General features: G+C 36.5%; 1 protein-coding gene across 1 annotated transcript in view; it reads left to right on the top strand.

Moving 5' to 3' along the window:
* Positions 1-15,786, top strand: part of LOC128656288 (transient receptor potential cation channel subfamily V member 6-like) — a 308,929-nt gene that overhangs the window by 28,141 nt on the left and 265,002 nt on the right. Inside the window, exon 3 of the mRNA XM_053710116.1 lies at positions 2,117-2,211. Within this exon, the coding sequence (XP_053566091.1) occupies positions 2,117-2,211 (95 nt within the window). The remainder of the gene's footprint in view (positions 1-2,116; positions 2,212-15,786) is intronic.

The following is a 15,786-nucleotide window of genomic DNA, read 5'->3' as shown; positions in this document are numbered from 1 at the left end:
TTACATACATCAAGTCCTGGAATATTGCAGCATTATTCACATACAGCCACTTGCAATACATGACCTTCACTAAACCAAGCACATGCACTATTTATTCCTGTTTAGGGTAAGCAGTCAAGCATGACATGTTTTCAATAATGATAGATTTAAAATGACTGCTTCAAGGTTGTATTTTCATTTTGAACACATGAGGAAGCAGGAAGACCATGATAATAAACATTTGGGCGTGATGTGATATTGCTTCTGTATCATAAAGAAACACTAAAATAAACATTGCTTCACATTAAAGGGACATGAAAACCAAATTGTTTTATGCTTCAAATAGAGAATACAACTTTAAACAACTTTCCCATTTACTTCTATTATCTAATTTGCTTCATTCTCTTGGTATCCTTTGTTGAAGGAGCAGCTATCTGAATCATGAAAGAAAAAATGTGGGTTTTATGTCTCTTTAACCTTTCATTTCCAAAGATATTTACAGTTAATAACTTGATATCATGTATGTAAAAAGCAGAATGAATTAAAGTGGATGTAAACTCACTGCTACTCGACAATCACAACTGCTTTATCATCAAAAAATAACATAAGTTTAATTCATGAATTTTGTTAAAACATAATATATAAACGATGTATATACCTCTATAACTATAAAAGTCTCAGTTTCTCCCTCCGCCCGCCATTTTGTTCCGCTTTCCTTACATTGATTGACATTTCCCTAAACAAATAATGTGGCGTACCCCGTGGCGTCCAGCCCCTTTTTCGTAACGTCATTTTATATTTTTGCGCATGCGTCTTTTATATGCGCATGCGTAAAACCACTTGTGCTGGCTTTGGAAGTGCTGCGCGCACACGCTCTAAGCATGCGCATATAAAGGCCGCTTCTCCAAACTTCGTGTATTTCCCAGGAACTGCAAGTAAGTATCTATGCTGCTCCGCAAACTGTTTGAAATTGTAACAATATATTTCGAGTATTGAAAGAGCGGTTTGGAAGTGCCTGACTGATTAGTAATGCAAATCCAGCAATAATAACTAAATTAGAAGCGCATGCGCACAAAAGGGACCCATCGAGAACGCGCAAGGGTAGTACGTCATAGAGCGGGTGGGACCGCTCTAGACGTTATGCGCTTAAAATGAAGGAAGTTATGGATGGGAGGAGCTCAGCCTGAAAACGGAGCAAACTTACTAACGTAAATATAAGTTTATTTGTTCGTTATATAAATTACAAAAGTATGCGGTATTGATAAAAGAGTGCTTAAGAACAAATTTGGAAGTTCAATATGTAAAATATTTACATCCACTTTAATATTTTAAGTATTTTTCTCTGAAAAAGTGTAAAGGGTGCAGTAAAGTCCAAAAATAAGTCTGAATCAGATAGAGCATGCTATTTTATAAAATGTTTTAATTTACTATTTCTATATTAAAATGGATTTTGTTCTTTTGGTATCCTTTGTTGAAGAGCATACTTAGGTAGGTTCAGGAAAGTGTAGATTTCTGGAACACTGTCATGCTCCTAATTCTACAGGTATGCTCTTCAATAAAGGAAACAAAGTAAGAATTAAATGCACTAATAGAATTAAATTGGATTTTTCTTAAATAAATATTTGCTCTATCTGAAACTTGAAAATTTAATTTTGAGTTTCTTGTCCCTTAAAATAATTACTTATTGAATCAGTCAGAACGTCATCTCTATTGGTGGAGGAGGACACACCTTGGTGAAAACATTGGTTTATTTAGGATTATTTATTTTTCATAAGCCCTTGCTCCCAAAAAACTAATACATGTTAAATTGCCTCTTTTATATGAGAAAATAAAGAAATTGACTACAATTTACTTTATTTTGTTAATAAAATGAAACCTACAAAAAAAGAGTCAATTGACTCATTTTAGATTAAAAATGCTAATTTATGCTTAAATATTTGGTTTGTTTTTTATTTATTTATTATCAGTAATTGAAGTAATTTAATAGGACGAATTCAGCATTTTTTACTTCGTTATTTTAATTATGTTTAGTTTACTGGATTGTTCTTCCCAGTGTACACTACTTAATAGCATTTTCTTTGCCTGTACTACATTTAATTTGTGCTGCTGATGTTCATGCAGCGTCTTGTTATTTTAGAATAAACAGCGCCTTGTTTAAAGCTGCCAGAGCAAATGACTATTCAACCATGAAGACTCTACTGCAAAGAGAAGACGTTGATCCTTTTTTTAGAGGTGATCTATTTATTTTTCTTTATTAATGAGAATGATCTTGTAATATTAATATCTTTTTTATTTTATTTCATGGTTAGGAACAAGTGTGTTAACTAAAATACCAGATTATAAATGGGCCATTAAAATGCAAGTTCTGTCTGTTAACATTACTGGAGCTCAATCCATACCACTTGCATATTTTTGCTGGTCTTTGTTAAATATATATATACACACACATCATGTAATTCCATGGATTTGCACTCTCACCTAAATAAACCACTGCCAGGTTGTCAGGAACAAGCAATATTAAAAAAATACCAAAGGTCCGCACTCTCTAGAACACATTGCAAGAGCAGGGGCAAAACTGGGGGCCTAGCTTCAAAAAACCAAAAATTACTACAGCATGGGGGGGGGGGGGGCAGGGGGTAAATAGTGTCAGTCTATACAGTACCACTATATACAGTGCAGGGGGGGCTGGACCATGTCACTGTATAAAGAACTGGGGCGGGTAGGGTCAGGCCAGCCATCTCACCGGCAGATTACAGACTGTGTCACTGACTCACTATATACAGTACTGGTGGGTTAAACAGTGTCACTATATACAGTAATAGGGGGTCAGACCATCTCACAGACTGTGGGCACAGGGTACCTCTTTTTGCATACATGTAATCTGATTCACATTTTTTTTCTGTGTTTTAATTATTTATATAAAAAAGATATATATCAAATTCACTTTTTTTTGGGGGGGGGGGCCTTCTTAGATTCTTGCACCTGGGCCCTGTGGTTTCTAGTTACGCCTCTGTGGAAGAGCTCAATTTATAGCACTTGCATGTTTTTGCTGGTATTACAAATTCATGTTTTTATATATGTGTTTGTGTGTGCAGTAGTAGAATGTGCACTACAATAACATATGCATTATTTTCCTCACAAAGGGCACAATGATCAGAAACTCGCTGCCATGGAAAGAAATCACACGCAAACATTGGGATTTTTTAGACCTTTTTTCTCCTTCACAGGGCCCTGCATAGTGAGATAAACATCTCTCATGGTAAAATTTGTGTTTCTAAAATTCTTTGAGGGATCTCGCCATGCTGACGTTCTTAGATCATCCCACCTGAATGGAGATGTTTAGATTATCAGACCCTTAATAGATTTCTAAGAGGGCCTGCACTAAAATTTATGTTGGATAACGCTTGAGCTCTAAGACTAAATTCCATTTACGTACTACAGTTTTTCACTTAGTACTTTGCTGTACACTTTGAATATAAATGTCACTTATAAGACCTAACACACAAACCTACTCCTACACAAATACATATTTTACTCATTCTCAGTGCAGCCCCTTCTCAATATGGTCTCCCAAAGTGTTGTATGCCTCATTTAAATCCGTCATGAATGTCTCTACCATAATCCTCTTCTGTTGCATCTCTCTGTCAGTCTGTCCAATGGTTTCCCTTAACCTCAGCAATAACATTCAAAATCTTGACCCTAGCATAAAGGCCCATCAATAACACTTCATCTTTCTATATCTATGTCCCCTTAACTCTGCCCAAGACCTACTTCATTTTACAGTAAAGGTTTTTTACATCATATGGACCTTTTGCCACACTATTGTTAATGTAATTGTCTTTTTCCTTCATGTAATTGGCAAGAGTCCATGAGCTAGTGACGTAGGGGGTATACAATCCTACCAGGAGGGACAAAGTTTCCCAAACCTCAAAATGCCTATAAATACACCCCCTCACCACACCCACAATTCAGTTTTACAAACTTTGCCTCCTATGGAGGTGGTGAAGTAAGTTTGTGCTAAGATTTCTACGTTGATATGCGCTTCTCGGCATTTTGAAGCCCGATACAGTGAATGTCAGAGGGATGTAAAGGGAGTATCCCCTATTGAATGCAATGGTTTTCCTCGCGGAAGATCTAATTCATAGGTTCTCTGTTATCGGTCATCTCCTACCTCCCTTTTCAGATCGACGATATACTCTCATATTCCATTACCTCTACTGATAACCGTTTCATTACTGGTTTGGCTATCTGCTATATGTGGATGGGTGTCTTTTGGCAAGTATGTTTTCATTACTTAAGACATTCTCAGCTATGGTTTGGCACTTTATGTATTTACAGTATATAAAGTTCTAAATATATGTATTGTACTTATATTTGCCATGAGTCAGGCTTGATATTAAAACTAGTAAACGTTTAAATTCTGTTTATAAACCTCCTGTGGTTACTCCAGAGGTTTTTCCAGTTCCTGATGCTATTTCTGATATGATTTCTAAGCAATGGAATAGGCTTGGTACATCTTTTATTCCTTCTTCAAGGTTTAAAAAATTGTATCCTTTGCCAGCAGTTACTTTGGAGTTTTGGGAAAAGATCCCCAAAGTTGACGGGGCTATCTCTCTTTGAATCGTTATGTAAGAGTACCAACTTTCAAAATGGTGACCATAAGGACTATTCTGCCTTTTGTTCAGCAAGGGCATTATATGTCCACAATAGACTTACAGGATGCATATCTTCATATTCCGATTAATCCAGATCATTATCAGTTTCTGATATTCTCTTTTCTAGACAAGCATTACCAATTTATCGCTCTTCTTTTTGGCCTAGCGACAGCTCCAAGAATCTTTTCAAAGGTTCTCGGTGCCCTACTCTCTGTAATCAGAGAACGGGGTATTGCGGTGTTTCCTTATTTGGACGATATCTTGGTACTAGCTCAGTCTTTACATTCTGCAGAATCTCACATAAATCAACTAGTGTTGTTTCTTCAAAGACATGGTTGGAGGATCAATTTAACAAAAAGTTCCTTGATTCCTCAGACAAGGGTCACCTTTTTAGGTTTCCAGATAGATTCAGTGTCTATGACTGTCTCTAACAGACAAGAGACGATTACAATTTGTTTCAGCTTGTCGGAACCTTCTGTCTCAATGATTCCATTCAGTAGCTTTTTGCATGGAAGTTTTAGGTCTCATGACTGCAGCATCGGACGTGATCCCCTTTGCTCGTTTTCATATGAGACCTCTCCAGCTTTGTATGCCGAATCAATGGTGCAGGGATTATACAAGGATATCACAATTAATATCCTTAATTCCCAATGTTCGACTATATCTAACTTGGTGGTTAGATCACCATCACATAATACTAGGGGCCTCTTTTGTTCGTCTGTGGACTGTGATCACAACAGATGCGAGTCTTTCAGGTTGGGGAGCTGTTTGGGGATCTCTGACAGCACAAGGGGTTTGGAAATCTCAAGAGGCGAGATTACCAATCAATATTTTGGAACTCCGTGCAATTTTCAGGGCTCTTCAGATTTGGCCTCTGTTGAAGCGAGAACCGTTCATTTGTTTTCAGACAGACAATATCACAACTGTGGCATATATCAATCATCAGGGTGGGACTCACAGTCCCCAAGCTATGAAAGAAGTATCTCAGATACTTTCTTGGGCGGAATCCAGCTCTTGTCTAATTTCTGTGGTTCATATCCCAGGTGTAGACAATTGGGAAGTGGATTATCTCAGCCATCAGACTTTATATCCGGGGGAGTTGTCCCTCCATCCAGATGTGTTTTCTCAGATTGTTCAGATATGGGGTCTTCCAGAAATTGATATGATGGCTTCTCATCTAAACAAGAAATTACCCAGGTACCTGTCCAGGTTCAGGGATCCTCAGGCGGAAGCAGTGGATGCGTTGACACTTCCTTGGCATTACCAACCTGCTTATATTTTCCCACCTCTAGTTCTTCTTCCAAGAGTCATCTCCAAAATCATCATGGAACAATGATTTGTGTTGCTGGTAGCTCCAGCATGGCCTCACAGGTTTTGGTATGCGGATCTTGTTCGGATGTCCAGTTGCCAACCTTGGCCTCTTCCATTAAGGCCGGACCTTCTGTCTCAAAGTCCGTTTTTCCATCAGGATCTCAAATCATTAAATTTGAAGGTATGGAAATTGAACGCCTAGTGCTTAGTTATAGAGGTTTTTCTGACTCAGTGATTAATACTATGTTACAGGCTTGTAAATCTGTTTCTAGAAAGATTTATTATCAGGTTTGGAAGACTTATATTTCATGGTGTTCTTCTCATAAATTCTCTGGGCATTCTTTCAGAATTCCTAGAGTTTTACAGTTCCTTCAGGATGGTTTGGATAAGGGTTTGTCTGCAAGTTCCTTGAAGGGACAAATCTCTGCTCTTTCTGTTTTATTTTATAGAAAGATTGCTAAGCTTCCAGATATTCACTGTTTTGTACAGGCTTTGGTTCGTATCAAGCCTGTCATTAAATTAATCTCTCCTCCTTGGAGTCTTAATTTAGTTTTGAAGGCTTTACAGGCTCTTCCATTTGAGCCTATGCATTCTTTGGACATTAAACTGCTTTCTTGGAAAGTGTTGTTCCTTTTGGCCGTCTATTCTGCTAGAAGAGTTTCTGAATTATCTGCTCTTTCTTGTGAATCTCCTTTTCTGAATTTTCATCAGGATAAGGCAGTTTTGTGGACTTCATTTAAATTCTTACCTAAGGTTGTGAATTCTAACAACATTAATAGAGAAATTGTTGTCCCTTCCTTGTGTCCTAATCCTAATAATTATTTGGAGAGATCCTTACATTCTTTGGATGTGGTAAGAGCTTTGAAATATTATGTTGAATATACTAAAGATTTCAGGAAGACTTGTAGTCTATTTGTTATCTTTTCTGGTTCTAGGAAAGGTCAGAAGGCTTCTGCGGTTTCCTTGGCCTCGTGGTTAAAGCTTTTGATTCATCAAGCTTATTTGGAGTCAGGTCAAGCCCCGCCTCAGAGAATTACAGCTCATTCTACTAGATCAGTCTCCACTATGTGGGCTTTTAAGAATGAAGCTTCATTTGATCATATTTGCAAAGCAGCAACTTGGTCTTCTTTGCATACATTTACTAAATTCTACCGTTTTGATGTATTCACTTCTTCGGAAGCAGTTTTTGGTAGAAACGTTCTTCAGGCAGCTGTTTCAGTTTGATTCTTATGCTTATGTTTTAAGTTTTTTCTTTTCATTCATGAGAATTAACTTATATTTTGGGTTGTGGATTAATTTTTTTTAGCGAAAAATGGCTGTTTTTATTTTTATCCCCCCCACTCTAGTGACTCTTGCGTGGAGTTCCACATCTTGGGTATTGCTATCCCATACGTCACAAGCTCATGGACTCTTGCCAATTACATGAAAGAAAACATAATTTATGCAAGAACTTACCTGATAAATTCATTTCTTTCATATTGGCAAGAGTCCATGAGGCCCACCCTTTTTATGGTGGTTATGATTTTTTGTATAAAGCACAATTATTTCCAAATTCCTTTGTTGATGCTTTTTACTCCTTTCTTTATCATCCCACTTCTTGGCTATTCAATAAACTGAATTGTGGGTGTGGTGAGTGGTGTATTTATAGGCATTTTGAGGTTTGGGAAACTTTGCCCCTCCTGGTAGGATTGTATATCCCATACGTCACTAGCTCATGGACTGTTGACAATATGAAAGAAATTAAGTTCTTACATAAATTATGTTTTTCCTGAATATTGCTATCTCATCAAACACCTTATATTATAGCTATAAAGGATTTGGAATTAAATGTAATAATGGTATTTAAGGTGAGAAACATGGTACATTAAGCAAAATGCTGTATAGAACATCCTATTAAAAAGGCAGTTTTTATATTCAAATGTACACATTTTCTATTATCTCAATTAAGGGTATTTCTATGAGGGCACTACAAAAATCCAAATATTAATTTAGTAGCCACAACCCACAAAGATTTCTCTAGCCCTAAATTTCCAGATTGTCCATTTCACACTGCTGTTCTATCGCAACCTAAAACTAACTAGAACATATGCTACCTAGTTATTTTTTTGTTTTTTTTAATTTAATTTTTTTATTGAGGTTAAATATTCAATAACAGCGTGCTGATACAGAAATTGCATTGATATACATTTTCAATCATATCTGTTACATCACAGAATAGTTTAAACATGTAAGAGATGAACCTCACATTTTCAAAATACAAATAAAAATAAAAGTAATAGTAACTTTTTCTAAGTTTTGTATTGATTTGAAATGTCTCACATAATAAATATATATACAATAGCATAAAGTATGTTAAAGAGGTGTCTCGTATGAGCTAATTATAATATAGGTAGAAAGATAATAAATTGTGAATCATGTCACATAAGGACTATGAATATAGCTGAAGACATATATGAGACACCTAAGCATGGTTAAAAGTATTATTTTTTCAACACGTTTAATTAAAATAGAGAACATTTAAATATAATAACAAATGCGGTATGTTTTAAGGAAAAAATGAGAGATAAGTCTCTGGTTACAATCACAAAGTGCCAGAGTACTATATATGGGGGGGGGGGGGTGGAAACTGGTCAGGCAGTAGGGCAAGGGATCTTATAATTTCAGGTGATACAAGAGATATTAGTTGGTTTATTATGGTGTATGTATATATATATATATATATATATATATATATATATATATAACTGCACAAAAGAAGAGCACTCCACGGTTCTTTGCAAATGTCACTTTACTTTTATGTAAACGTTTTCGGACAAAAACTGTCCGTCCTCAGAATTTTTTTATGTATATATATATATATATATATATATATATATATATATATATATATATAAACCCTTAGGTGTGTGAGAGACCTGTTATCCATATGCCAATTACTATTGGGGATATAAGAAGTTGACCACATAGATTAATATTGTTATGAAGTTGCTATGAAGTGAGGGCATTTTAATATCATTTTTACATATACTCGGAACTATGCAAAGTGTGGTACTGACTGACAAATGAAAAATGGAAAAAAATGGAAATAACTCCAGAGGAGATCATGAGTTTGTGACTGCCTCTGTAATGGTAGAATATAATATGGCCTGTGTTAGCTCAGAGCAAAGTTTGGATGCATCAGTACTATAATAATAAGGTAAAACATTATATGTCTCCTTTTTGCATAATTTAAATCCTGTCATCTGGGTATGGGCCCTATACCCATCGACAGGTGAGTCGCATTAGTGAACAGGTATCAATAGTATTTAGGGAGTGCAGATAAGAATCAACTGACCAAACATTGGTATGCCAAAGGCAGATATATTAAGGTAGTAGGCATTGCCATGATCTCATTTGTGTACAACAATATAAACGTATTAGGCGTAGTGTGAAAGAAAGTGGCTCCACTGTGTAAACTCTGTATAGGCCAATATGCATTATATTATATATACAACTGTGCTCATTTAGATTATAGGAGGATACCTATGATACAAAGAATGGATAGAGAGAACAATAGATCCTTACCAAACAAACCAAACGTCAGAACTGAAAGAGTAAACTTGTAACAATGCTGGCTATACAGACTACATCTTCCACCTAAGAGGAGATACATGTATAAATATATATGTAATGCTCGTGGGATATTTCACTTTCAGACCAAACTTGGCCAGTAGTCCCGGCATCAAGTGGAATGATAGGAAATATCCCAGAGCAGAGAGAGTTTGTGAAATGAGGTAAACAGTACTCACAGCAGGCAGGGCAGTTCTCAGTGGCAACAGGAAGACAATCCAGCAGTATAGCAGTTCAGGGGTAAACCAATAGAAGGACCGGGAACAGGCAGGAGTCAGCAACAAAAGGATATCCAGTAGTATAACAGTTCAGGGGTAAACCAATAGAATGGTCAGACAAGCAGAGCTTAGCAACAGAATAGCAATCCAGTAGTTCAGGGGTTAAGCAGGCAGAGTGGTCAGACAAGCAGAGTTCAGCAACAGTATAGCAATCCAGTAGTTCAGGGAATAAGCAGGCAGAGTAGTCAGACAAGCAGAGTTCAGTATCAGTAAAGCAATCCAGAATACAGGAATACAACACCCAAGAGAACACTAAGTAACACCTATACTTGGGCAGAGAATGTAAGTGAACAAGTACTTACATTACTGCCGATTCGTGCCAAGAGCTCAAGGACCCAGCTTCAGAGAGGAGGAGATGTGTGGTGAGAGAAGGCATCCACGGCTTTGGGAGGCTAATTCTTGCAGTCTTAATTCCGTTTAGTTAACTCAGTGAGGGGAGCAACTATTTGGGAGAAGTTCTTTATAAACTTATGGCAATAATTAGAGAGCCCCACAAATCTCTCTAGTTTCTTTAATGAGGGGGGTTGAGGCCATTCCAAGACTGCGGTGAGCTTAGAATGATCCATGGCAAACCCCCCTGCGAGATAACATAGCCAAGGAACTGGATCTGCACTTGGTCAAACTCACATTTTTTTCAGTTTGGCTACCAGGGAATTGTTTTTGAAGCAAATAAGTACCTGTCTCACATGTTCATGATGCTCCTCAAGAGTGGAGGAGAAAATAAGGATGTCATCCAGATAGATGATGACAGTGCGATTGAAAAGGTCACGGAAGACATCGTTGACAAATACCTGGAAGACTGCAGGGGCGTTACACAGCCCAAACAGCATTACAAGGTATTTGTAATGCCCTGATCTTGTGTTAAAGGCAGTCTTCCATTCATGCCCTGGGAAAATACAAACAAGATTGTATGCCCCGGGAATATACGAACAAGATTGTATGCCCCACATTGATCCAACTTAGTGAAGTAGCAAGCATTTTGGAGTGAATCATAAAGTTCAGTGATCAACTGAATAGGATAGCGATTCTTGATAGTGATGTTATTTAGGGCTCTGTAGTCTACCATCCTTCTTACTGACGAAAAAGAAGCCAGCCCCGGAATCTCCTTTTCTGATTTTTCATCAGGATAAGGCAGTTTAGCGGACTTCATTTAAATTCCTACCTAAGGTTGTAAATTCTAACAACATTAATAGAGAAATTGTTGTTCCTTCCTTGTGTCCTAATACTAAGAATTTGGAGAGATCTTTACATTCTTTGGATGTGGTGAGAGCTTTGAAATATTTTGTTGAAGCTACTAAATATTTCAGGAAGACTTCTAGTCTATTTGTTATCTTTTCTGGTTCCAGGAAAGGTCAGAAGGCTTCTGCCATTTTCTTGGCCTCGTGGTTAAAACGTTTTATTCATCAAGCCTATTTGGAGTCGGGTCAAGCCCCGCCTCAGAGAATTACAGCTCATTCTACTAGATCAGTTTCCACTTCCTGGGCTTTTAAGAATGAAGCTTCAGTTGATCAGATTTGCAAAGCTGCTACTTGGTATTCTTTGCATACATTTACTAAATTCTACCATTTTGATGTATTTGCTTCTTCGGAAGCAGTTTTTGGTAGAAAAGTTCTTCAGGCAGCTATTTCAGTTTGATTTTTCTGCTTTTGATTTAAGTTTTTTCCTCACATTTATGAGAAAATATATATATATATTGGGTTGTGGATTAATTTTTTCAGCGGAAAATGGCTGTTTTTATTTTTATCCCTCCCTCTCTAGTGACTCTTGCGTGGAGTTCCACATCTTGGGTATTGCTATCCCATACATCACTAGCTCATGGACTCTTGCCAATTACATGAAAGAAAACATAATTTATGTAAGAACTTACCTGATAAATTCATTTCTTTCATATTGGCAAGAGTCCATGAGGCCCACCCTTTTTATGGTGGTTATAATTTTTTTGTATAAAGCACAATTATTTCCAAATTCCTTTGTTGATGCTTTTTACTCCTTTCTTTATCACCCCACTTCTTGACTATTTGTTAAACTGAATTGTGGGTGTGGTGAGGGGTGTATTTATAGGCATTTTGAGGTTTGGGAAACTGTGCCTCTCCTGGTAGGATTGTATATCCCATACGTCACTAGCTCATGGACTCTTGCCAATATGAAAGACATGAATTTATCAGGTAAGTTCTTACATAAATTATGTTATGACTTGCAGTTATAGGAAAATTGATGTATACTGTCCCATTGAGTTTTTTTTATTGATGTTATGATTATTGATACCATCCTTATGTTGTGCTGTCTTAAATCTGTGTGTATATAATACATTTATGTGATTGCTCCTCTGGAATGACATAGATCCAGTTTATCCTCCATGTGTCTTATGGGAGAGGTCAGTTTGGCAGCATGGATGTTGCAGTGTCACTGAAACATACAAAATATTTAAGCCGTTGATTTATGGTATTGATTTACAACATATTTTTTATCTGTTATCTGCCTTGACAATACCCTTTTTACAACTTAGGGGGGTCAGTGAGCAGTATTGGTGTTGCTGTATACTATATGGCTCCTACATCTTATATTTAGTGAATTAATGATAATTTGGGTTTTAATATTGCATGAATGTATTTTATTAATAAAAGTTGTTTTACCATATGTTTGTAAAGCTTGGATTGATGCCAATTTGATGCACAAATATTTTTTGCCTAATTTCTTACTATATCCGTTTTTCTACTAATAAAATAATATTGTTTGATACGTTTAAAAAATGCTCAATTCCCTTCCTTTTTTTTTACATTTGTATTTTATGTATATTCATATTTCTATGCCTGGGTCTGCACCAAATTGAATTAAATTATTAGTACTTCGAAGAAAAGCTATATCTCTCCACCTTTTAGTAAAATAATAACACAAAAACAGTTGTACTTTTCAATTTTGTTCTGAAGACATTGAGTAATCATTCACAGTGTAGGCTGGAAAATGTGAACACTCAAATTTAGTATAATAGTTTCTCATTTAGCAGCAACAGTCTCCACCAAATGTTTCCTGTAGCTGCTTATAAGTCTTGCACAATAATGAAGATTAATTATGAATCATTCCTCCCTACAAATCTGATTCAGTTGATCAATATTTCTGGGTTTTCTTGATTGCACAGCCCTCTTCAGGTCAACCGGGTTAAGTTCAGGACTCTGACTTGGCTATTCCAGAACGCAAATCTTCTTTTTCTCAGCCATTCTTTAGTTGAATTACTTGTGCGCTTTACATCTTCAGCTTGAGATCACGGACTGCTGCCCTGACATTCTCCTGTAAAATATCTGAATACACTTTTGAATTATTTGTTACCTCAATTATTGCAAGGCATCCAGGCCCTGAGGCAGCAAATTTGTCCACAGCACATTTTTCCCAGAAGTGTTAGAAAACATTGAGGTGGTCTTAGGCAAACTTGAGATTTGCTGCAATGCTTATTTTTTAGACTGCAGTGATCTTCTTTGTGGTGTCCTTCCATGGACACCATTCTTGTTCAGTGTTTGTTTGATAGCAGGACCATGAACAAAGACTATCACACGTTTTAGAATTTTCTAGAGGTCTTTTGTTATTACCCTTGAGTTTTTATCTCACCTTTCTTAGGATTGCCTGCTGTGCTCTTGGAGTGATCTTTGCAGAATACTACTAGGGAGAGTAGCACCAGTCCTGAATTTTCTACATTTGTAGACTATGAGGTCTATTTATGAAATGTCTGTCGGACCTGATTCGACAGTGCGGATCAGGTCCGACAGACATCGTTGAATGCGGAGAGCAATATGCTCTCCGTATTCAGCATTGCACCAGCAGCTCACAAGAGTGCAACGCCGCTCCCTGCAGACTTGCGGCCAATTGGCCACCAGCAGGGGGGTGTCAATCAACCCGATCTTACTCGATCGGGTTGAATTCCGGCGATTCCTGTCCGCCTCATCAGAGCAGGCGGACAGAGTTATGGAGCAGTGGTCTTTAAACCGCTGCTCCATAACTTGTGTTTCTGACGAGTAAACACAGGCCCTCAAGCTCTGTACGGAGCTTGATAGATAGGCCCCCTTATGGCTTAACATGGATTTATGAACACCCAGGTGTTTAGCAATACTTTGTAAACTTTTCCAGTTTCTTGCATTACTGTAAGGTTTCTTCTAAAGTCCTGTGAAAGTTGATGAAATCAAGGCATGGTTCACAATAACCAGTCTTTCTTGAGAAGAACAGATTTGTTGGTTATGAGGCTTTATTTACCTGTATTTAAAGGGCAGGGCATCTTTGCAACCCACACTTCCAATCTCGTCTTCTTGAGGGGAAATAAAACTCAAATTTTGGGTTTCATGTCCCTTTAAATGAAACATCTGACTCCAACTTTTTTCCAGTCAATGATCATTTAATGTCTTTAATAAAAATTGAAAAGTACAACTGTATGTGTATTATTTGTTTGGTCAGATTGTGCTTGTCTATAATTGTGACTTAGATGAAGCTCAGACTACATAGTATGAATAATCAACGCAGAAATTCAGAAAATTCCAAAGGATTCACAATTTTTTTCTTGTAACTATACCTTCTAATGCATTGTAGTCAAAACACTATTAAAGGGACAGTAAACACCAGATAATTCCTTTATTTCCCATTCCCCAATTTTGCATAACCAACACAGTTATAATAATATACTTTTTACCTCTGTGATTACCTTGTATCTATGCCTCTGCAAACTGCCCCCTTATTTCAGTTCTTTTGACAGAGTTGCATTTTTAGCCAATCAGTGCTTGCTCCTAGGAGCACTGATTGGCTAACTAACTAACGCCCTCTAGTGGTGAAAAACTATCAAAATGCTTTCAAATTAGAGGCAGCCTTCAAGGTCTAAGAAATTAGCATATGAACCTCTTAGATTTAGCTTTCAACTAAGAATACCAAGAGAATAAAGTAAAATTGGTAATGAATGTAAACTGGAAAGTTGTTTAAAATGATATGCCCTATTTAAATGATGAAAGTTTGTTTTTGACTTTACTGTCCCTTAAAAGAATAGTTGCTCATCATTATTTCTCATAAAAGTAAGTATATCATTTTAAGTTATGCACCTGCTTGAAAAAAGGAAATGCGGTAGCAAGACAAATGTGTCATCAAACAAACTAGTCAGCTACAAATACAAACCAGACCCATAGCAGTAGCTAAGGGAATTTAACTTTTGGTTTCTTCAAAAAGCAAATTTGTTTAATTTGCTATATTTATTCCTGTGTTTCAAAAGTACCTGTTCCACCCATATAGCAACATATTAATTCACAAACTAATTAATAATTAAGGTATGAGTATTTTTATACAAATGGATTATTTGAAATTTTACTTCAATGTTAATTGACAGTTTTAAGGTATTATTTTTTTATTATTTAAAGGGACACTGAACCAAATTTTTTCTTTTGTGATTCAAATAGAGCATGCAATTTTAAGCAACTTTCTAATTTACTCCTATTATCAATTTTTCTTTGTTCTCTTGCTATCTTTAGTTGAAAAAGAAGGCATCTAAGCTTTTTTTTTTTTTTTTGGTTGAGTACACCGGACAGCACTTTTTAATTGGTGGATGAATTTATCCACCAATCAGCAAGGACAACCCAGGTTGTTCACCAAAAATGGTCCGGGATCTAAACTTACATTCTTGCATTTCAAATAAAGATACCAAGAGAATAAAGAAAATTTGATAATAGGAGTAAATTAGAAAGTTGCTTAAAATGTTATGCTCTATCTGAATCACAAAAGAAAAAAATGTGGGTTCAGTGTCCCTTTAAACATAATAAACCAATTTTCCTCCTGGAATTTATGTTCAGCTGTTTATTTTAAGCTAACAGGAAGTGCATGTCTGTGTAAACTGATTGCTCACTAGCTAATAAGCAACATTTCCAGTGACTGTGACCCACCTCACAAGCATAGTTTTTTCACAGTATAGGAACCTCCATTAAAAAATAATATTA

This window comes from Bombina bombina, chromosome 4, assembly GCF_027579735.1.
Source record: "Bombina bombina isolate aBomBom1 chromosome 4, aBomBom1.pri, whole genome shotgun sequence".
In the NCBI taxonomy this organism is placed as follows: domain Eukaryota; kingdom Metazoa; phylum Chordata; class Amphibia; order Anura; family Bombinatoridae; genus Bombina; species Bombina bombina.
Note: the sequence above shows the minus strand (reverse complement) of the source record. Positions and strands in the feature narration are given on the sequence as shown.